At 40.8% G+C, this 23,457-nt stretch overlaps 1 protein-coding gene across 3 annotated transcripts in view; it reads right to left on the reverse strand.

The window, feature by feature from the left end:
- Positions 1 to 1,711: 1,711 nt before the first annotated feature.
- frya (furry homolog a (Drosophila)) overlaps positions 1,712 to 23,457 on the reverse strand; it is a 42,488-nt gene continuing 20,742 nt past the window's right edge. For 2 of the 3 annotated variants that reach the window (XM_069707279.1, XM_069707280.1), the window contains exons 21-59: positions 23,000 to 23,259; positions 22,591 to 22,780; positions 22,204 to 22,328; positions 21,648 to 21,705; positions 21,414 to 21,505; positions 20,982 to 21,154; positions 19,807 to 19,967; positions 19,448 to 19,558; positions 18,837 to 18,991; positions 18,418 to 18,520; positions 18,154 to 18,325; positions 17,506 to 17,762; positions 17,249 to 17,395; positions 16,988 to 17,156; positions 16,643 to 16,733; positions 16,481 to 16,563; positions 15,961 to 16,111; positions 15,723 to 15,826; positions 15,326 to 15,511; positions 14,282 to 14,480; positions 13,646 to 13,767; positions 13,373 to 13,560; positions 13,013 to 13,107; positions 12,342 to 12,922; positions 12,065 to 12,162; positions 11,818 to 11,988; positions 11,586 to 11,726; positions 10,961 to 11,140; positions 10,015 to 10,179; positions 9,522 to 9,596; positions 9,240 to 9,410; positions 7,441 to 7,641; positions 6,750 to 6,893; positions 5,761 to 5,918; positions 5,474 to 5,681; positions 4,983 to 5,132; positions 4,805 to 4,903; positions 4,622 to 4,705; positions 3,267 to 3,599 (exon numbers count right to left, since the gene is read on the reverse strand). In XM_069707279.1, the coding sequence (XP_069563380.1) occupies positions 3,360 to 3,599; positions 4,622 to 4,705; positions 4,805 to 4,903; positions 4,983 to 5,132; positions 5,474 to 5,681; positions 5,761 to 5,918; positions 6,750 to 6,893; positions 7,441 to 7,641; positions 9,240 to 9,410; positions 9,522 to 9,596; positions 10,015 to 10,179; positions 10,961 to 11,140; positions 11,586 to 11,726; positions 11,818 to 11,988; positions 12,065 to 12,162; positions 12,342 to 12,922; positions 13,013 to 13,107; positions 13,373 to 13,560; positions 13,646 to 13,767; positions 14,282 to 14,480; positions 15,326 to 15,511; positions 15,723 to 15,826; positions 15,961 to 16,111; positions 16,481 to 16,563; positions 16,643 to 16,733; positions 16,988 to 17,156; positions 17,249 to 17,395; positions 17,506 to 17,762; positions 18,154 to 18,325; positions 18,418 to 18,520; positions 18,837 to 18,991; positions 19,448 to 19,558; positions 19,807 to 19,967; positions 20,982 to 21,154; positions 21,414 to 21,505; positions 21,648 to 21,705; positions 22,204 to 22,328; positions 22,591 to 22,780; positions 23,000 to 23,259 (6,258 nt within the window). In that variant the 3' untranslated portion in view covers positions 3,267 to 3,359. Of the gene's footprint in view, positions 3,114 to 3,200; positions 3,600 to 4,621; positions 4,706 to 4,804; positions 4,904 to 4,982; positions 5,133 to 5,473; positions 5,682 to 5,760; positions 5,919 to 6,749; positions 6,894 to 7,440; positions 7,642 to 9,239; positions 9,411 to 9,521; positions 9,597 to 10,014; positions 10,180 to 10,960; positions 11,141 to 11,585; positions 11,727 to 11,817; positions 11,989 to 12,064; positions 12,163 to 12,341; positions 12,923 to 13,012; positions 13,108 to 13,372; positions 13,561 to 13,645; positions 13,768 to 14,281; positions 14,481 to 15,325; positions 15,512 to 15,722; positions 15,827 to 15,960; positions 16,112 to 16,480; positions 16,564 to 16,642; positions 16,734 to 16,987; positions 17,157 to 17,248; positions 17,396 to 17,505; positions 17,763 to 18,153; positions 18,326 to 18,417; positions 18,521 to 18,836; positions 18,992 to 19,447; positions 19,559 to 19,806; positions 19,968 to 20,981; positions 21,155 to 21,413; positions 21,506 to 21,647; positions 21,706 to 22,203; positions 22,329 to 22,590; positions 22,781 to 22,999; positions 23,260 to 23,457 lie in introns of those variants that run through there. The other variant, XM_069707281.1, reaches the window with a different exon arrangement.

Genomic DNA, 23,457 nt, shown 5'->3' on the forward strand with positions numbered 1-23,457 from the left:
CGTCTTCTTCTTCTTTTGGGTTTCCGGCGCCTCGCAGCGACTTCAAAATAAAAGGCCTTTTTTTATTTTTTATTTTTTTTTTTTTTTTATTAATTAAAACGTTTAGGTTAGGTAGTTACTTTATTAATCCCCGAGGGGAAATTTTTTCCACTACAGCAACATACAGAAGCAATAAGATAATAATAGAATAATAGAAAAGCAATTAAATAGCAGTAAACCTATATATAATATATATATATATATGTTGATTGTGTTTATTGGTTTGTTGTATATAATATATATAGATATTTAATGTACTGTATATATACTGTATGTACTGTGCATTTTATATTTTATATTTATATTTTTTATTTTATTGCTTTTCTATTATATTATTCTATTCTATTATTATTTTATTCTATTGTTTCTATTATTGCTCCTGTATGTATGCTGCTGTGGCGAAAAAATTTCCCCTCGGGGATTAATAAAGTATATACCTACCTACCTACCTACCTAAAACATATAAAATATAAAATGCACAGTACATACAGTATATACAGTACAGTATATATCTATATATATTATATACAATAAGACACGTTTTCAGATCCTTTAAGCAATATTAAAACAAATATATAAATATAGAAAGACTCTGTAAAAGTGGGTGGTGATTATATGCAGAGCTTTTAGGTACATTTATTCACACTACCAATCTCAACTGTAAAGACACTGTGCAGCAAATTCACAGAGGCATACTAATAGAATTGTTTATTAGGGCCCTAGCACCGAAGGATATAAAAGAATGTAACTTTTTTTGTACGTCTAGATGTGATACACATGTCCACCGAATTTCGTGCATGTAGTTAAATGGAGCTGCAACCTATAACTCCACCGTTCACAAATATTCATTCAAATGCGACCAAAATTGCCGCAGGCATTCTTTGGATAGTAGATATACGCGTTTTCAAGGGCGTCTGCAGTGATATTAAATATCTTCCTGTAATGTGTAGTGTATGCAAAACTTTTTCAATTTCTCCAAACGTTTCAACTTTACTAAAAGTTGAATCACCATCAACAGGCCAAGGTGGAATCTGAACCATTAATAGCAACTTTGGTGAAGGAGAATCTTTTACCTGTTGAGTTAACCAGACTGTCGGTTGAGTCACTGGAAGCTCTGAGTGAACTCCGTTAAACACTTTCTCTTGCCGCGTCCCTTTCTCCGGCGCCGAAGGCAGTCTAGCAGTCCACGACGCCAACGTCGAGCTAGAAACAACCTCATGAAGACACGGATTCGAGCCCCACTCGGGTATCTAACATGATTCATAGTTTGTGGAGGGTGAGTCCCCTTAAAAAGCCGCACAGAGAGCAAAACCCTCAAAGGGCAAAAGCCACATGGTTTTATTTTGTAGTGCACTCACTAATACCAAACCAAAGGTCAACAAAACAAAAGAGCCTTTTTTTTTCATGGTGAGAAGTAACTTGAGTAACAAAAGGTCCAAAAAGTGATAAAGTGATATCATATGATATCCAAATATGGGTCAAAATATCCAAAGTCATGTTATCAAAATATGATAACGTCTGAAATATTCAAAAAGTCCAAAAAGTGACCCAAAATTCATTTTTGTATATTGTATATAGTATAGAGTATAGAGTCTAGTGAAGCAAAGTGAAGCAAAAAGTATATCACAACATCACAATTTTTTTTTTTTTAAATCACCAAGTGAAATCATAGTTAACAAATGTAAGTTTTATTGTTTTGTTACATAAGTGTACAGAACACCAACGTACAGTACATTGCAAAGGCATAAGTATTTACAAGGCAAGAGGCTACAACAACTTTTGTGGAAGCTTTACAAAATATGTAGCTACTCATCCTGCATGCAACTCAAACTGGAACTTCATAAAAATACAATCTTATGAGTCTGAGCAAAGCCCCCATTTCCTTATGTACAATTATTCAGTTAAAATATTTTCTGTGTTTGTTCATAAACATTACTATTACACTTCATAGTACATATCATTAGCAAGCTTGGCAGGTTTAGCGGATAAAACAAAATATTTGTTTTCTCTAAATCTAATCTGATAAAAGCATGTTTTTCTCTCGCTTACAATATAAATAAATTACCTATTTGCTAAAAGCTGCACAGTTAAAGGTACAGTAAGATGTTTTAACAGATAACCCACACAGGCTGTAGGTTTGACAGACATTACAGTAGATTTGCAGCATGTCAAGAGTAGTTTAACATGAACCACTTATATAAATCAGTATTTATAATTCCATCTGTGATGGTCGTCAGATTCAAATTCACACACTCAAGCACACTCACAACACACCTACACTTACACACAAACACCCGCACAAAAGACCCACTACTCTTACCGAGTAATGAGGCCTCCCTTTTTCTGTACTTACAGTGTTCATGTTTTCCAATGCTATGTTATTCAAATACATTCTTTCAGGAGACCGTGAAGGTCTTCCACCTCAGTGAAGGATTGCACATTTTCCCATGACATTTAAAACAACATAACTGAAAGAGAATCACTTAGCTTTGGTATGCAATTTGTTAAATGTGAAAGTTGTTGACCTCAGTAGCAAGTGGTCGCTTTGTGACAGTTTCTATTATTAGTGCAATAAAAGTCTAGCTTTGTTTAAAACGGCAAAGTCACTCATCTGTCTAAAAACAACAGTATTGCTGCACGTCTGAAGATCCAACTTTATAACATTGTGATGTACTCTGAGCAACGAGAGGAAGAAGGGGTTTGTTTTTACCAGGAGAGACCAGAGTTCTTGTTAACCACAGAGATGATAGCAGCTACCCCAGACAGGAAGAGAGGTGACGTGTGAAACGCAGTGCTGTGCAGTCACCCACTGCCATCAGAGAGTTGAGCCTGAGACCCTGGAGTCTGGAAGAAAAGCCGTGATCGCTCGGTAGCCCTGCGCTCGTCGGATCATGTCCCGAGTCTCTCTGTTAAGTTCCATCAACTTGACAGAAATCTCTGTGAGGTCCTGCTTTGAGCCCACCAGAGCAAAAGTTCCTGTCTGACCCAGTGTTTGGTGTCTGAAGTAGATGTTCAGTAACGTTTGAACCTCATCCTCAGACTGGCTGCCAAAGATGTCATTGGGCCACATTGTTCTGCAAAGAATGCAACAGATATTTGTTGACTGAGCGTGACACTTCACAACATACCCTTAGAGAAACAAGCATTTTTGCTTTTCTCACCTGCATTCACGAATGTAGCGAATGGCTGTTGGAAACTCGTTGCTCTTCAGACCCTCCAGGATGGCCTGCACTGCAGCCTCAGAGCAGGATCTCTCACCGGCAGCGATCTCATCATTCGTGACTGAAGCTGCTGCTAGCCTCAAATTGCTCTTCAACTCATTAAGCTCTCGAGACATATTCGTTAACTGAGGGATGAGAGGGATTAACAGTGTGAAACAGGGGTCTGGATTTCACAGTGGCTGTCACTGCTTCAAAAACAAAGAACATGAAAATGCGTAAAATACATGCCTCGGGAATAGAGCTTATTACATGGACCTGTTCAATCAGCTTACAGTAGGACTGAAAAAGCAGCAATAACTGAAAGTGAAGTTTGTAGAGTCTTTGACAGAGTTCCAGTTGCTGAAAATAAGAGAAGATGGGTTATTAGCAAAATATATATATATTTTTTTATAATGAATACTTTATTGAATATTTTCCAGAATTATGTCTTAATTTGATTTGAAACTCACGTAAAACTACTACAAAAGAATGTTTAATCATTTGTTTGCAGAAATTGAACATGACAATAAATATAAGGTTGACAAAGTCGTTGGAAAGTAGGAAAATAGAAACAAGTCCTATCAAACTTACAGCCAGCGATTCCATTTGCTACCAAGCAAGAATGTTACAGGGCAGAGAAGAAGTAAGAAGTAAGGACAACACAGAGAGAGAATCAAGGGGCATGCAATTGGTCATTAATTCCAATAAAAGAAGAGTGAAAACTATTAGAACAGGTCATTGTATTGACATGCATGGAGGAGGAGAAGTGAGGGTAGATGTATGTGTAAATCAGAACTGAAAAGGGGGGCTGGCAGTTGACATGAATTAATCAAAAAGCCAAATGAAACAAGCCAAGCAAAATAACCAAATGTTCTGGTTGTTAATAAGCACAAATGCACTCACTTTGGTGGGGATCTCTTTGATATCTAATTCAGTTGTAACAGCAAAACTTTCTATTTTTTCTGATACCTTTCTTCGGTTATGAAGTGAGTGTAATTGTTTACACCTAGAATAAATGCAACATAAGAAAACTTGCTCCCATGCCCAGCAGAGCTGAAAATGATCACAAGGCACATTGGATATGAGATATTCAACGTGACGTGCGGCAACTTAAGGTTGCCAGAAACTTGACAATTATATAGTGTGAAGGAATTAGAGGTAACACTCACAGAGCTACAGTATCACACAGTAATCGTAACGCAGAGAGTACAGTGTGAAAGATCAGATGAAATGAAATCAACAACTTTTTTCACGTTTGTTTGTAAACTGGCTGAATGCATTAGTTAAGCCAAAGAAAATACTAATCCAGTGTTTTACATTAGGCTTCAGGTGATATGACAACATGTTAGTAACTGCTCAAAAAAAAAAAAATCCGGTTTTACCTTTTCCTCATGCTCTATTGGTTGACATGTTATTACGGTGCCTCCAGAACTCTTCTGAAAAGTGGCCTTACAGTTGCTCAACCACTGTGTGTGACACAAACAAACATAAACAGAAAGTAAACAAGTCAATGACAACATCCAGGTGACATTAAGACTGGCACGCACAATATTTAGTCTCCTTACAGTGAGAGCTGCATCCCTTCTGTTGTTGTAAGTGTCAAGATATTCTTGAAGCTCCAACACGCTGAATTTAATTTTTTCCAGGAATCCATAAGACATAATCTGCGATGACAGAGTTTTGTTGTTAAACGTCAAAATTATTGGTAAAGTATCGGAAACTGTAAGCCGTCAGGTGACTTACCGTGTCTGCATCAATAAACAGCGTCGGGCACTCCGAGCATGACGTCAGCATCTGAGAAGACCTCAGAAACTTTGATCCTAATCCTCTCAAGCCATCACCAAGGTAACTCACAGCGTCACAGGTCAAGGAGCAAAATTTGGTCTGGATGCTCTGTAAAGCAAAAAAACATGCTGGCTGTAATACTGTCAAAGTCACTCTGACATCACTTGAGCTACTTACATTCTTCAGTATTGCCATTTATTTCTGACATTTTCCCCTGTCAGCTTTGGTCAGTGAAGTGAACAACATCTGGTTAATGAAGCTCAAAGACTTTGAAGCCGACAGCATCGACAGAATGTCCTCTTTATGTAATTACAGCTGAAAGGAAGGTTCTTTCCTCTAAAGGTTAATAACTAATCCTGTTAACCTTTCAGTTGAATTAATCCAGTTTGACGAGGCACGCTGTTGATGCAATTTAGGAGTAGGCTGGCTGTAAGGTGGTTGCACAATACCTGAAAAAGGGATGAAAACACATGGAAAGTGTAGACTGCGCAGGACCCGTCGGAGTCAGACACGAGCTGGTTGATGTGACTTCGCCAGGCTTCCTCTGCATCATCGCACACTGCTGGTTGGAAAGCGGCTAGGATGGCAGAGAAGAAGGGCGACGGCGGCGGCGAAGAACGCGACTCCAGCATGTCATCTCTCTCTTCTTCAGCAAGACTGAATGGACATAAAGCCACATTATAAACAATATAGTTTTACGTTAACTGAATTTATTATAGAAGCTGTGAGTAAGTACCTGGGTAAGCAGTTGTCAAGGTCCAGTTCTCCTTTATAATCACTGTAAATCATGTCCATTGTCAAACTGTCACTGAAGTGATATTCAGGGGCCAGTTCACTGATGGACAGTGAGAGGTCTTCCTCAGGTACATCTTCGTCTTCTTGTGACAGCTCATGCTAAAAAAAAAGCAACACATGATTTCTCAACCATTGGTAAAAAAAAAAAAAAAACCCAACCCAAATCAAAAACAAATTCTCAAGCAGCGTGCATGAAATTCCCTGTTATTCTTAATTATTTAACAGATATGTTTGTGGGTAAAATGGATACACTAACCTTGCCACGGGACCCTATGGAAACTCCTTGTGGTGTTTTCTTTTATTTGGTAAAATTTTGTGTGCATCAATTGTGCCAATTGAATAGATGATAAAATAGTTTAACCAACAATGTGGCCCTGCACACTCATGGTTTGGGGCAGGCAATGTGTAAACCTTTTCTTGACCTCCCACATGCCAAGAGTTTTTAGTTGTTGCTTAGACCCACCCACACAGAAGCATTAGGTATACACATTGCCTTTAACAGACAGACAAAGAAAGAAAGAAACTTATATTGCTCTTGCTGGCTACTCCCCCCACCCCCTCAACCTCCCCTCAAACCCCAGAGAATCTCTGCCACCATTTGAGTAAGGCACGAACTCGCCCAGAACCCAAAGCGTTTCAGATCGTCTGCTTGCAGGTTTTTAGTTCATTCTCCTTTTTGCATGCAACTACTGACATATCAAGAAAAGATTGGCGCATGCTCTATTTTTAAGAAAGGAAATGTTGAAAAGTCACATGAAATATTACTTAACAGACTGAACCCAAAGCACATTTAACAGCCAAGACATTTCCCAAGAAAAAGATGCAACAGAAAAGCTCCTATTTGGTAAAATTAGTAAAGAACTCCAGGATGGAGTTGTGATAAGAATTATCAGTTCCCAGAATCTGAGACACTCTGAAGCCCTTATTCACCCGCTGCTTCGAGTCCTCGGGCAGCTGCACTTCAAAACTTGGATTTTTGCTGTTCAGAGGAGTTGATTCTGCTGAAGTTGTATCAAAAAAGGCAGAGTGGGAATCCATGCTACTGATCTCTGCTGATGGAGAGAGGTTCACAATCTGAAAACAGAAGAAGACAAAACCTTTCAATCCTATTTAAAAAAATATACATGGGCACATGGGCTTTCCATGGGCCACCACAGTTTCCACTAAGTTTGAATAATAACAGAGAGATGATGCAAACAAGACAAAAGATGACACAAAGGTTTGAAGCTCATTACAGTCACTCGACACACGGAGGATTTTTGTTATTTTCAGAGCATTGCAAATTTTGTCCTGAGATTGACACTAGAGGAAAAGCAATGACAGAGATTAAAATCAAAGGCCTGAGTGCATGAACACGCTCTGAAAATACCATGGATATTTGCAATTGCAGAATATTTTTTTTTAAGCAAAGGTGACAATAGCTGGCCTGGCACAAGAGAAAAGCTCTTAAAGGGTCCAAGACGTAAAGACTTTTTCCTTCAAATGTCCTTTCTCTATTGCTTCTTAAAATTATGGTTGAAACTATTGACATTGTTACGGATATTTTACTTAGGCCACTCGACTTCATCAGCTGGATCTTTCTTTTCACAATGACTTTAAATTATTGTCAGACAAAACTTACGAGCTGTGAGTGGGACAGTATCTGGCTAGCGGTGAGGGAATCCTCCTCAGACGACTCATCAGAGTCTTCATGGGTGACCTTGCTGAGGCTGGGCATGCTGCTGGACAGCTGACTCTCCTCCAGGGGCTGCAGGTCACTTTGGTCAAGACTATCCATGGAGCGCCGCCGCACACCCCAGTTGAAGTTGTCCATAGTCTCTCCCTGCAACAGTGAACAACCTTGAGCTCCCAAGTACCAAGACGTAGGATACCGCACAATCAAAACACAAACACGTGCACACACACATTTACACAACCATGCAGTGCAGAGTCAGGGAGGTGGCTGTTTCTGGGAGAGTTTTTTTTTTTTCCGCTCAAAGCTAAGAAGGGAAGGAATACTGGAGTTTGACACTGTGTCGTGAGCCCTTCACAACCCGATATAGACTTTACTAAAACTACAGTAAAAGCAGCCACAATGCTGGTAAAAGTTTCCGAGAACCTCCGGATCCTGCGTAACCTGAAATATTTACAGGTTTTAATTGCCTCAGTCTGACTGTCTTGTTTGTGGTTTAAAACGCAGAATGACTCATCAAAGTTACATTTCACAGCATTAACTTAGAAAATACTAGGAGGCAAAAGTGTACAGTATAATTCCTGTGTGTGCAACTTACTGTTAGGATTTCAGTGTGACGGCAATAAGAACGTTAAAAACTGAACATAAATTCTTTTACCGTGTCACTAGATGGAGCTAACCACCCATCTGAGATGTGCAATCAGCATAATGATGTTCTCTTTAAAGTCCCATCATGTTGGTCGGATTTGTTTTGTATTATTTCATTGTAATAAGAAAATGCCAATTTTAACTTGATTTTCAGTGGTGGAGTGTAACATCTTCTCATGTCCTGTAATTACATTTTTGTCATTACATCTGTAGTGAGGAGTTCATACAGTCTGGTATTTTTTACTTTAACTTAGGGAGAGGACATGAATACTTCTTCCACTGTTGTCGATACATGAAGATAAATCATCTCGAGAAACCAGCCTCTTGTTTTCTGGCGATAACGGGTTAATTGATCTCGTATGAGCTTTATTTTCTTGAAATATCCACAAATTAACTCATGATCTTGATATAATGGTATTAAATAAATAATTGCAAGCACAGCTGTTCTTGGTTTCTGTAATAATGCTAACTGTGTTGGAAAATAACATCAGTGAAAATCAGTTTAAGCATTATACACAGGCATAGAAATTATGAATATTTACATTGATAATGTATCAAATGGCAATAAAATATTATAACCAATACTCATAATAACCTGTTATAATTTTGCCATGGAGAAAAATCAATAATCCCGGTCAAAGATACTTTTTGACCATTACACTGTGACTGTAAGACATAGCATTAGTCCTCTGTGATCTCTATTACAAATGAGATGAATGCACTGTTTCCAATTCTCCTGGTCGATATATCTCTCTGTCTCTATACTTTATGAACCGTGCAGAATCAGTTTTTACACAGCATGCACACACATTGGATACTCTCTGCCTTTGGTGTTGCTTCTGACTACACTATCTTCACAAGCAAACACTTATTTACAGAGCACAGCAAGTAAAAATGCAACACGGCTAAACTTACCTGGAGCTCCTAGATAGCACAGACAGAAAAACAGAGAGAGAAAGCTCATTACACAGAGCAGGCAGACCAGACCCGACACAGTACAAGTCAGATGTGTTTTTCTTACTGCTGCTGCTTTTGCTTTACAAATTAAACCATGTTGTTGCACATCACGGTACTTCTTTACCACCGTCCTTAAAACTCACCTCTCCATCCTCAAGCTCGACATCCAGGAAGTCAAAGTCTCTAAAGACTCTGAACTGCTGCTCTGACGTGGTGTCGTCCATGTTGTCTTGTTCCCGGGTGCCATCGTCAGAGGACACCAGGCTGGGCTGGTGCTCCATGAGGTCCAGCTCCCCACAGCTAGAGAAGATCACCTACACAGAGGAACAAAAAATAAAAGTTCACAGGTTATTTTTAAATGCATGCTAGATAAGATGTTGAGAGTTTTTAAATTCAAAGCACTGCTAAAATATAGGGTATGTTACCGAGGGGTTTTTGGTGAGCCCCACTTCCTGTCCACACAACGACAATACATTCACCAGTTTTTCCCGTGTTCTTTTCTGCAGAGGGCAAAATCAAATATTTTGGTCAATTCAGTTTCATTTAACCACATCAGAGTTGTATGCCTTGTTTACAACTGACACCAACATTGATAAAAATATCTGACCTATGAGTCTTTGACCTCATCCAAATGTGTTCTACTGAACACATTACAGCATGTATTGCATGCATTTAGCCCTGCTATTGACATACATTGTTCTTTATTTGGATACAGACACATTTGAATACCAGTGTGAACGGTTCAAAATGGTTCAAAAACAGCCTTCAATGTGTTTTGTCATGATAAAAATAAGCCTTATTAACCACAATTACATTTGATATCCTCATCGTCATATCATAACTGTTTCACACTTTGACCTCGCACGAATCACCAAATCATGAGAATAACTTTCAGAAGTAATGGGACCAAGTTCTAACCTGTGAAGACTGAGGCCTTTTCCAGCTGACCGGCACCAGGACGTTGTTGGAAGTGGAACCAGAGGAGGTAGAGGAGGTGCTGCGGGTCACTGCTGTGGTCCTGCACTTCACATCTTGGCCTGGAGAGCGCTGCAGGTCATCGTAACGCCGACCAATCACTGGCGTCTAAATGCATGGACACAAACAAACAACGACATGTGGACAGAATCCGTGATGAGTCAGGAAAAAAAGGAAGAAGAGAAAGTCCTCCTCTGTATAGTCCATAATCCATGATTCAGGCTCGATGGCAGCTCCTGCTGATGACTGTCAAGTGATCAATCAGGTAAGTTGGCATTTTTCGTTTTTAAATCAGTGGTCACCTTTTTTCTTCCATTTGATGTCCGAATCCGTGTAGCATTTGAGGAAAAAGAAACATCCACATCCTCTGCTTCATCCCTCAGTCTAAAAGTATGGGTCTATTTTAAGACATATCTGTGGTTTGTCCAGCGTTTCTCAAGTTTATAGACTCACACTGCTGGCTCTCCACTAGGACTCCCTGATTCACATACAAAGAATGGCAGCAAAGAGTTGACATCATTTCCTGCCATTCATGAACTACACAAAAAACTCCCTGTTCAGTTCCCACACATATACCACTCCTCTTCTGTCTTTCACGTCACTTTCCAGCTCCGCTCTGCTTGACTAATTGTGTTTACCTTTCAAGCTTTTAAGCTAATCTCAAGGGGGTTTGGTCAAAAAGAAATATCACCATTAAGGAAGGGGAAGAAATGTTTCCCTTCCAAAGAGCTTTAAAAGATTCCAGAAAACCTCGACAAGCACCACACCCTGGAAAATACAGGAAAACATACAGGGGCAGACATACAAGCATTAACCTTTTCCACGGGCTACAGGGACATTTACAACTTTAACGCACTGTGAAAAGAAAGTCAGAGAAAGAGTCTCTAACCTCAGATATGTCAAAGTGGAAATCCAGCGTTTTGCCAGGCAAAGCTTTGGAGGAGCGGTCCCAGACGCGGCTGATGTCCTCATAGGAGAGGTCACTTTGTGGGAATGATGGCTGCACCAAACTGGCGGATCGAGAAACCACCAGCTTCAAGATATTCAGCGCTTCCCTCCAGTGGACAGTCTACAGTGAACACAGACATGTACGCTCAGATTCACCTGCACACGCAGACAAAAAACAACCAGCACCGTCTTCTGGGGTGTTTTTATGTGGTTCTATTTTGGGAGACAGAGGTGCTAAAAAGAAAATGGTTACAGTACGAGAATAAGCAGAGGCCGAGCCTGTGGTAGAGAGGCAGACTGTTTATAGTTTGGGTGTGTCTGCAAAATTTACTGCACTGACACAAGGCAGCGCTTTTTCACATGAGCACTTACAAAAGGAACACAGAATACAGACTCTTACTCAGAGAGATTTCCACTAATCACATCTGGTGTAAAATACGTTTCGCTCTCCACATACATACGTATATCTCGTATATACGTTTCTATATGAGTTACCACAGAAGCATCATACAAATATCAATAGCTATAATTAGGACAGAAATTCTACTGTTAATGTTGTAACTCACCTGAACAAATTTCTCAATTGTCTTCAGCACCTCCATGTTGAAGGGTTTGGCTTGAATCCCACTCAGGTCCATGTGACTCAGCAGGCTGTAGATAATTTGTAGAAGCGTCTGCTGCATGCTGGGAAGACCTTTCTCCAACAGCTGCAACAACAAATGAACAACCCTCAATTAATTTAGCGCCTCTAACACACCGTGACTGTGGCTTGACAAAGAGGAGATCAGCTATACGAACCTCTGCCATGTAAGTGACCAGGCTCAGGGTGATATCTGAGAAGGCTTCATGAAGATATCGACACACCACGTTGACCCACGAGAAGCAGTCTCGTGTGTAGGAGTGTGTTTTATACAGAGTCATGACATGAGCGAGGTTGGAGAGCTTGGCGTTCTTCTCCTCAAGGCATACCTACATACAAAAGTGCATTAGTTTTCAATATAAAAGCAGTGAAAATGAGAATAGAAGCATTTTAAATGAGGCCAACCTGAGCTATCCTCTCAGCAACATCTTGACAGAACTGCGTGGGCCCATCAAAGTTCTGCACAAGATGTGGGAGCAGGCAGAGAACATTCAAAGGAAAACCTAATAGATGAAACAGACAAATTAAGTCAATATTAATTAGTTAACAAGGGTGTAAATGACACTAAAATTCAATGGAAAAAAAGGCTATTTCATGTTTTTTATGTGCTCTAAAAATATCAACATTCATGTTTACTTTTGTAAACCCCATATTTATTGATCTATTGCTTGCTTTATTGTACCTATGGCTTGAGACGTGTCCACTACAGGCACTCGTGACACAGGTGTGAGTTGGCAGAAGAGCTGCAGCGTGAGGTCAGTGGTGGACACGGAGGTGAAGCCCTTTAACAGCAGCTGCTGGAGCCCCGTGAAGCTGCTCCATTTCAGCTGGCCCTGCAGTTTCTCCAGCTTCTCTCTGTTCTCCTGTTTGTCCAGTGACATGTTGGCCAGCAGCTTATTCAACAGTCTTAAAGACATCTGATACTCAAACTCAAAGTCTGACTCCATCAGTGACACCGCCACCCAGAAGATGGTGGCCAGGAGGTTGCTGGGGTGGTTGATGCTCGCTGGGTCGGTGACGGTGTCTTTAGATGAAGACGAGCTGCGGATCCTGGTTAACAACACCTGCTGTTCACAGGCCTGGATGCGGTCCAGAGTGGCACTGCGAGGTGGATCAGACCACCTGTCTGCCTCTCCAAACTTCTTTGGGACAGAAGAGCTCCTCTGATGCCCGCTCCGCTCTTTACTCCGAAGATTGAGCTGCCCTGTGCTCTTCCTGTTGGACAGCAGCTTGAAACTGGTGAGGAAATCTGGAGATGAGGCTCTGTCATGCAACAAACAATGAACTGACGTTACTCCGTGTTTTACCAAAAATACATTCTTTATAGATAAACACATGCAGAGAGACACAAACCTTGTCAAGATGGACATGAGATCATTGTTCTTGAGACATTCAGCCAAGTTATCCACCACAGATTCCAGTGTCAGTAATACTTCCATCACATAGCCCTGGAGAGAGAAGACACAACTGCATTTCTGGAGGATTTTCTTTTTAATTTGTATCATATAAGCATTTCTTTAATGGATAAATGTAGCTTTAAAAGCTTAGCCATTAACCACAAAAAAAAAAAAAGATTAAGTAGATCAATAAAAACTGTGACTGAGGCAGTTTTCCAGTTTGTAGAATTCCAAAGAAGAAATATATTCATGGATCATTCCTTAACAATTGAACTTAAAAATGTGTAATGCACATCCTCGCACATAGAACACTGACCTGCACTTCTTCTCCATGTTCACCGACAACTTCCACCAGCCTTGAGAGCAGGTCGGACACAGCGTGGGCGGAGATGGGCTGACGAAGGGCTCGAAACACTTGGAAGGAGCGGCCGGCATAGTGACGCGATGAACTGCACAAAGCTGTCTGCATCGCCACGTCACTGAGCTGCTGCTCCAGGTGGAAGTCTGATGAGGAGAGACAAAAGAATGAAATTAATACTTCTGTAGTATAACTAATTAGTAATTACAGTGAATTATACTGAAGAATTACCTGACTTGGACTCTTTGAACACAGATACCACATGTCGTAGAAAATTCGTCAACTGCCCGGTGCTTTTTGAAATTTGGTTCTTTGGTGAAATGTCTTCATGGCACCACAGTGGTCCATATGCTCTATAAAACAACCACTTCTTAGTCACTAACAACACGTTGTATTTTTTAAGGTATGTTATGGAGGAAGAGGAAAATTAGCTCATTATTTGAACAAATTCAGGTGTTATTGTGCTTCTGTTTGTTTTGCCAAAGGTTATTTTTCAATGAATAAACCTCAAATATGTCAATAGAGTTTGCAAGATGACAGTTTTAATTGGAATTTATAATGTGTACAAATAATCACAGTAAATTCTAAAATCTAATCAACTCCATTATAATCTACTGTATTGCAGTATGCCTGCTGCACCACTAGGTGGGAACCTAGATCAAGAAATATGAGAAAGTGTAGCAGCAAAGCAAAAGGCCATTTCTGACTGTTATCTGTAAAAATGTCTTTACTGTACAAAGTAACATGCATTTATTCTATAAAATACCTTCAGCTTCACCTTCATGACCTGTAAGTTTTCCTGCATTATCAGAATTGATGCACTTATAGGTTGATTTAAATAAGGGAACTACATAGCAACAATAGTACCTTGTGGTTAAAAACTCAATGAGCTTATTGGTCTTCTCATCTATTTTATTTGAGGCCACCAGCTCTTCCACCTCCTGTGAGATCTCAGGCAGGTTGTTGATGCTGCTCCCCAGACTCAAACTGGACGAAGTAGAAGAAGAACTCAGACCGGAGTCTGGCACGGGAGACACCTGACACTCCCGCAGGAAGTCAAATCCTCCTGAACACAACAGAGGAACACGTGTGTGATAACAATCAGGTTACAATGGTTTATTTGGATGTTTGATCTCCTCCTCCTCACCGCAACTTGCAGCGATGAGTTGGCGGGAGTTAATGCGAGAAAGAAAACCGGCATGAGCAGCATGGCCTGTGTTTTACCATCGTCTGCAATGTTGATCCAAGCAGCCTTGACTGTATTAAATGTGGTGAAGCTGTCAAATTTATCTATTATGTTGCTGCACACTTAATCTCTATGTAATCATTTAAAAAAGGAGTCTTTCTGCAAGATATTACACATTATAGAGAAGAAAAATAAACATGAGAGAATATATTAAAGCATGTTGTCTTTGGATTTGATTGGTGGTGTTAATATTATTGTATGCCAGCATACAAATTTGATTCAAATGGTTCAATGGACAAGGAGTATGTTACTTATTTTAAATGTCTGGACATTTGCGAAACAATTCATCAGCAGGAGGAGGAGGTGGGGGGAAATGTGAGAAACCAGTCTATCCGAGCCCGAGCAGATGGCCCTAATTTGGGCACGAGGATAAAAATAGCAGAATGGAATGCTTTAATCAAGACCTTTGATGTCCTGTGTGCTCAGTAGTACAGGGTCCAAATATTTCCTCCCCAGATAAGAAACTTCTCTATTGTCTGAAAGGAATGTTAGTCATTCCCTTTCTGATGCTCAAGTTTATATTAGCCGAAGAGAAGAGCCTATGTGTCAAATGCCAAGCTGCTCTGTCAAACTGGACCCTGGTCTTCTTCAACTTTTGAGCGTGGATATAATTGAAATTGAGAAAACCCACACAAGTGAGTGTAACTGAAGACAGATGTTTTTACCTGAGGATAAACACTCCGGCTGAAGGCTTGGTTTACAGGTGAGGGTCTTGGTGCCATTGATCTCACGTGTCTGCAGTAAGACTGACGCAATGGCCTGGAAGTTGTTGTTACAAGACAATGTGATGAGCAGGTGGAGGAGAAGACGTTTGCTGTGCTCAAACACCTCTGGACGATAGTGATCCATGCCTGAAGACAACAACGCAATCAGACCAGTTAATCTACTCAAACATTACTTTCACTGAACTTAAACATTTCTACTCCTCTTTTTACTTAAAAATAGAATGGCGATACATCATATTGGACTCAAAATACCAATTATTATTTCATTTATGTGCAGTCCGTCATGAGATTTATACTATAGTTATTACAGGGATAATTGATTGTGGAGTGAATTTACCCAAAAACAGGCCATGTAGCAATAAAGGCAGGTGCATGGTCCAGTCCTCTCTCACACTGTGGTCCACCACCATCTCTGTCATGAAGATGACCGCTATATTACACCTATAATAAGGAAAAACACACTGTTACCACTCTCAAAATAAATGAAACATGCCCTTAAAACGGATTTAAATCTAACAGTGACATCCCTTGAAATTGTTTAGGAATGCCAGAATGAGGAGACTTTGCAGTCTAACCTGTGCAGTGGTCCTCTGGGAGTGATGGTCTCTGGTAAAAAGTCCACCAGCGGAGCCCAACATCCTCCATTCAGAGGCATTGGTAGAGGATGGGGTTGGTTGGACTCAATAACAACCATCAGCCAGTCAGCATAGGGCGGCAGAGGTTCACCTAAATAGTTACAGAATAAAGTGTCAACATTAATCCGACTTCATATGTACAGAAAACCCTGTTGAAAAGTGGGAGTCTTACATCAGTCTGCAGGATTAGAGGGTGTAACAAGGCGGTTTTTCGGGTCACTAGCAGCAGCTCAGAGGCCCTGGGCTCCACTACTTGTATTTCAGTGCCAGTTCTCACAGAAGCCCTTTAAAAGCCCCAGGCCGCTCTGCACTGCTCATGCATTATCAATGGCACCATGCTGGCTACCATCTTACCCTGCAACCCAGCCTGTGTATTCCACGCTTAACAAACCACAACAACCTCTTTTTTTTTTTTTTTTTAAAAAAAGGTGTTTAATAGACACACAAGAACAGCACTCACCCTTATCTTCATCGTAAGATCCCCCCGAACTGTTGCTGTAGCGTGACTCCAGGCGGTTGTGTGCTCGCATTATGTGACTAAGCCTGAGGTTAGAAAAAAAACATTATGGTTATTGCTGCAATTAATTGAATCACAAGATTTAAGAGGTCATGTCAGCTGTACCTCTCCTCATTCTCCTTTGCTGTCTTGGTATCATCCGTGTCAGGAAAGCTCTCCTGGCCTGCAACAACAGTATTACTGCTTGACGTGGTGCCTAGAAATGAACAAAAACAGAACTTATGTTTTATGTTCAAGGAAAATTAACTGAGCATGATCTTTAACACCAGCAATTTTTCACATTCACCTCTGAGATCTATCCAGAGCAAACAATGTTTTCTATGGCTGGCCACTAAGTGGTTCCACTGAGGCAGTTGGGATTTCAAGGTTGGTTGATTTTTCCAAATAAAAAATACCAATATGATCCGGTGGTTATTTTATTCAGAGAGACTGTGTAATTAAAAGATGTACCTGAAGCTACTGCAGAGCCTTTGCTTGTGGCAGTGAAGCGATAGAAAGGAGGGCTGTCACAGTGTTGCACCACAGGGTTGACCGGATCCGTTTGTTGCAACTCAAATATCAACTCCTCCATGGTTTGCATGGTGTTGTCCCGGCACAGATAGATCACCACCTTCTTGATCTGAATGAACATATCACAGGTTATCCGTGAGAAACTGGAAAGACAAAAATAACTTGCTACACAACATGTTCCGGTAGGCCTAAATGTCTTACGTATGAGAGAAGAGTGGTGTCGCTGCTGACACCACATAAGCTGATGAGAAACTGCAGCGTGGTTCTCAGATTGTTGCTCCACTTCTCATTGCTGACTAAAGCATTCCAGGCATTTTCCATCTCTGGTCCAGGAAGATCATCTCCATACTGGTGAGGTGGTTTAAAAAAAAAAAAAAAAAAAAAGAAGCATACCGCCATGTTAGATGCATTGACCACAGATTGCACCTTTTTGTTTAATTTCCCCAATATTACTTTACCTTGGCGGTCATGAACATGAGGTTATTGAGAACCATGGATGTAGCTTCTAAGGAGCCCCAGCCGGTGCCTTTCAGGTGGTGAGATGAACCTGTGCTGGTCATCTGGCTAGACGTGTCATAACCCGAGGAGCATGAAGTGAAGACAGGGAGCAGCAGGCCGCTATCCACCAGCTCTATGTTACTGAGCCAGGGCAGGAGGTACGTTAGCATGATCTGCCTCCCATTGGGATGAGTGGTGGGGAACCTCTGGCTAACCTCTGGAACAAGCACAAAGAAAAAAACACAGACATTAGAGGAACATCAGTGGGCACTGTGGTGACTTTAAAATATACTGTATATTCAGTTCTGCCATAATTGGCAGTTTAATCCTCATATGCATATGAATTGAACTAAAAAAAATAATTAAAAAAAAGGGGTGTCCTGGGGTCAAATTCTGCTCTTGGTGTTTTTGTGGTCAGAGGAAGTGTCCATAAATACAGTAAGTATCTGGAAGAGCTTCTTTGGAAGATGAGCGAGTAGCATTTAGTGGGAAACCAAGAGAAGATGACAAGCCTGTGAAAATATTATTGGAGGCAGAAAAACTGAAACACAGTAAAATACAGTAGGACAACCCCTGCAGTAGTCACACAACACAACACTAACAGCTACCTGAGAATAGAGGAAGCGTGAGCTCAGGGTACATCCTGGCCAGCTGACTGGAGAGCTGAGACAAGGAGACACTGTACAGTGGTGGCAGTGGACCGTGGGTGCCGTAGAGGATACTGCTCGGCTTCTGCTCTGCAATCTTCTTGGAGTACAGGAACAACTTGGCTTCAAGAATCTGTTCAGTGAAAAAGGGGAGATGTGTCACTTAAGAGTGTAACCACAAAAAAACTACACAGCAGCTCACCAAACTATGGTCAACTTTCTCACCTGCATTAGCTGCATTGAAATCTCATAGATTTCTCTGTTGGTGTCTGATGCCTTAAAGAGCACCAGGTTCAGCAACGTTACAATGTCACTTGGGTAGCTTTTGCTTTTAAAGAAAAAGAAAGAAAAACAATGAATTATTTTTCCAATACTAGGAGATGTTTGAGGTTAAAGTCACAGGTGACACTTTAAGGCCAATTTTTGCCAGTGGTTTCCTCACTTGGACAAGAACTCTATCAAACATAATCCGTCAAACCTAATTTGCAAAATTATTCATAAAAAACTGACATACCAATAAATATAATAATTTTACAAAAACAAATGAGGAATAGAGAAAAACTGCTCTTGAAGAAAAAAAATGTGTAAAGACAGCTGAGCTTAACTTTTGGAAGAGATTTTGAAGAGACAGTGAGATTTTGTACCTGCTGCCACAGACAGTAGCGATGGCTTTAAAGCAGCCTGAGGCGAGCTGGTAGGAGCCTGTGTAACAGCGATCCACAGCCCAGTTCAACAGGTTAACCTGGTCAGCATTAAGCTCCAGGAGCAGGATGACAACTTCACAGCCAAGCTGATGGACCTAAGCCAGGAACAGACACCAAGACAGACACACTTTCATCTTTTTTCTTGTATTCTTGATTTTATCTGAGTCTTTATCTATTCTGAATGATCTGACGATTCAGTGTTAAATGATTCCAGTAGCTTTACTTCTGTCATACCAAAAAGATGGTAAACTACATTTACTGGCCACTTGCCCAGAGAGTCCTACTTCTCAAGCCATGTAATGAAGTTTGCAAAGGCAGAATGTGTTTTATCTTGTATCACAGTAAACTGGAATAAAGACAATATCAGATGAGTTTATTTTGAAACAAAACCCTCCTTCAGCACTTGCCAGCACTCCTGCGAGATAATGGTAAGCACTTGGCAAGAACTAGTGCTGGGCTCCTACAATGCAGCCTTCAGCAAGCGATCAGATCTCTTCCAGGGTCAGCTCTTTGTTTAAATACACCACACTGGTAAAGTATTGGCCACATACCCGCTGGTCCTGGCAGGCTAGTATATTATCCAGCCACTTATAGAGGTATCCGTCTGGAGAGAGGCCAACATTATCAAACACAGGCCCGCAGCACAGCACAGCAGACATGGCCTGGAAGAACAAACACCATTCATGAACGCTCACATGTTAATGGTTTGAACAACCAAGAGACACTTGTTTACTGTTCTACTTTTCTTCTCATCTTACACTTTTTTTTTTTTATAGCAATTTCATGGCAAAGTAGAAACACAGTGCTGGACAAGCAAGGGTGAATGTTATTAAAAGTTTTCACCTCTGTGATATTACATGTGTGCCTCAGCAGCTTTGTTGTTTGCTTAGATTGATGAGAGTATGTTTACCTTCAGGGCACAGTATTGATATCTTGTAATCTGGTGGTTCCTGTCACTGTAGCGGTCCAGAGGGGTGAACATGATGCTGAAAGGGCCAGCCCACTGACTGAAGAGGATGAAGAGGTGATGCCGCAGGCTCTGCTGTGGAAACAGGAAGCGCCTGTGGTGCACTATGGAGGGAAACAAGGAAGCCTGTTTAAGATTTGCCCATTGAGAAAGTGTAGAGTCGGCAAAAAATGACAAAATTCTGTGATTCCACCTTCTTAAATGTGAATATTTGTTGGTTCCTTTAGTCTTCCAGGATAATAAACTGAATATCTCCTGATTATACTGTCGGTCAGGACTAATTAAGACATTTTAAGTTGCACCTTCAGCTTTGGGAAACATTGGTTGACATTTTTCACTATTTTCTGACATTTGGTAAATGGTCTCAAAGCGCTTTAACATGGTTTTCCCATTCACCCATTCACACACTAATGAGACAGATCACCATGCAAGGTGCTGCCATCAGGAGAACATTCACACACCGATGGTACACCATTGGGAGCAACTTAGAGATTCAGTGTCTTGCTCAAGGACACTTAGGCATATGGACAGGAGGAGCTGGGGATTGAACCACCAACCTTCTGATTAGTGTTCAGCCCACTCTACCGTCTGAGCCACAGCCTCCCTTATAAATTATAATGATATATTATAATTTAATTATATATATATATATATATGTATATATACATATTATTATTATATAATTATATATTTGAAAGACCAAATCAGTTCATTAAGAAAATAACTGACAGATTAATATATAATTAAAATAATACTGTTTGCAGCCTTTCTTGACAGTCCATTAGCCATTCTTTAGGGACTTGTGAATGCTTGGCAACCCATGAGTCATCACCTGCCCTTGTCTGCTCTGTCTTTAAGCTGTACTATTTTTGGATCCACTCCCCTAGGGCTTCACCCAAATCAAGATCAATGTCAAGAGTCCTGTGCTCCGTGTGCTGAGCTAACTCCAGCCAGATGGAAGCCTATTATAAAAGTCAAAATTCCCACATGGGCAGATGGATTTTATTTGGCACATTTACAGTGCTTTTTCAGTAATTTATCAGTCTGACCTACAGAACGATTGTAAGTGACTGGTCTGACAAGAAAGGACTCTGCAGTTGAGCTAGTCCTAGGAGTACCTGGTACACATTGGATGAGGTTGGCCACCATGGCGCTGAAGTGAGCTCGGATGTCCTTGAGGATCTCTGCATCTTTGTCATTCTCAGCTTCCAGAAGGATCCGGGTTAGATCCACATACTCCAGGAACAGAGCGCCCAGGGCGAGAGTGTCACGCTCCAGAGCTCCGTTTGTACTGTGGGATCACCGAGAAAACCGGGAGACGCCCAGTGAGGAGAATCCACAAAACAAATATTGTAGAACAATAATATTTCAACTTCCCCTCAAACAATTGTCCAAAATCAAATTCCATCAAAGCAGTTAATTACAAAGATGGGTATTATGTAGCAAAAAGTTAATTTTGTGAATTCTGGTGAGGTTTCTTTGCTGTTTAATACCCTGAATGTGATTCTATCCTGTGTTGGGCTAAATGTGCCGACTGATGTCAAGCTTACCTGTCACTGATAACACCTGCATCAGCCAGCAGCTCAAAGATCCGCAGCAGCTGCAGTCTCAGCAGGTCTCGCCGTTCACGTCGCTTCTTGTTCTGCAAAAGATCAAAAATACAAATCCACACAGCAGCTCGCTGGTAAAGGTTACAGAGTACGATCTAGTCCAGAAGCAAATTCACTCTAATGGTACATATTTTGTTTTTATCATGTATTGTGCTGCAAACATGACCAACAGACCTCAGGTCTTCTTTCTAATGCCTCTTTCATGAGGGGATGTAACTCCTCCACAAGTTCCCTGTGTGCACAAAGTAAAAAAAAAAGCATTATGATGTTAAATGTAAACTGCTTTATTCAAAAATATTCAGTGAATGTAATTAAACTGCAGTATGACCATTGGTATTGTTTCAATGAAAAGAGATTTGAGCCATAAAATCTGATTTCTATGAAACAATTTGGATGCAGCTGTAAATGGCAACAAGGCACCACTCAAGTATAATCCCCTTTTCATCTCCACTTTAAATCCACACAAATACAGGTCAGCAGAGACTTTAATGATTGAGAAAATACCAGCTTGCTTTCTAACTTTCATTTCATTGTTTCTGTCTAATTAAAAGAAGAAAAAAAAACAAAAAAAAAACAGAGTTTTTGGAGAGCTTAAGAAGTAATGTGTCAACCTTGACAATTAACACATTTGAGTTAACAAATCATCATTTGTAAAAGGAAATTTGGCTTGAAATTGGTTTGTTGAGGCAATAAAAATATTCAGAGTCTAAAACACGGTTCTTTGATATACCTGAAAACAAGTGAATTGGTGCGACCAAAGCCCAGAACTAATGACTCTGTCAACTCGATGCTCTCTGCCCTCATCAGTGGAACCAACTGCTTCAGAAGCCAAGCCACTGATGGGCTCCCGATAACCTGAAACATCAAACACCGACTGTTTAGTCACACACATAAAATCCCCATGTTGCTTGAACAACACTAATTACTCAGAGCTGCATTGAGATAAGTGTTTGTACAGTTCAGAATATATCAGCTTCCTGTTCCATTCGTGTGAAATAGCTGCTGTGTAATGTGATGCTTTGAGTATGAATGTCAACAAGCTCAGTGTGAACACCTGATCCTTCAGAGACAAAGCACTGAGGGAATTAATAAGGCCACGGGGTGGGGAGGCAGCTACCTTGTTATCGTAGCTGACACCGCTGTCAGGCGTAGGAGCTGTGATCTCAGGTGTCGATGCTCTCAGATGGCCGGGGCTCATGATACTGGGCTTGGCCACCCCAAAGCAAAGGATCAGGTAGTTCCTCCAAAGGGTTATATAATTATCCCCACTGCCAGAGGTGCTGGTTTTCTTGGCGTACACTGGATTACTGGGTGATCGTACAAAAAGGAAATATTATTAGACTTTTATTTTGATCTAATAAACATGTAATCTAATCTAATTTAACATGTGATCTCAGGAAGGAGTTTTGAGGTCAGTGGGGAACTGGTATGAACCGACACTAAAAAAAGGATGTAAAATACATGTGAAATAGAAGAAGTGTTTTATAGTCTCAGCCGAACACATTGCAGCGTTTAAGGATACTTACTTTGGATCTACCAGGGGCATGAGCATCTGCATTCGAGTGAAGGCGTAGGGCCATGCGTAGCTGAGAGCTGTGGGGCAGTGCTTGGGCAGGTTGTCCTGTCGGAGGAGGCTGTATACACACAGCACCCAGGGGTCCTTCACGGACTGGGCAAAGATCCACACGTGTGACGGGCTCCTGATGTCATAGTGACTGTTGACGAGCAGTGCGTTCCATTCCACGAGCCACTGAAGGTCCATGTGGTGACCAGCTGGCAGCGTGGCCTGGAAACAAGTGGGTGACACGGTTGGGACACAGGTCACGAGTCATGACTGAATTAGATTTCCAACTAGAAGCATTGCTTTCATCAGCCAGCTCATTCTTATGGGTAAAAATAATAATGTAAATGTGAGTGAGGCAGTTACAAAAGGAAATCCCACACCAGATAATCTCACAGTATATTTAGAAACACAATTATATAA

This window comes from Brachyistius frenatus, unplaced genomic scaffold, assembly GCF_029030835.1.
Source record: "Brachyistius frenatus isolate BFR_SWC_R1_liver_20210118 unplaced genomic scaffold, ASM2903083v1 Contig_68, whole genome shotgun sequence".
In the NCBI taxonomy this organism is placed as follows: domain Eukaryota; kingdom Metazoa; phylum Chordata; class Actinopteri; family Embiotocidae; genus Brachyistius; species Brachyistius frenatus.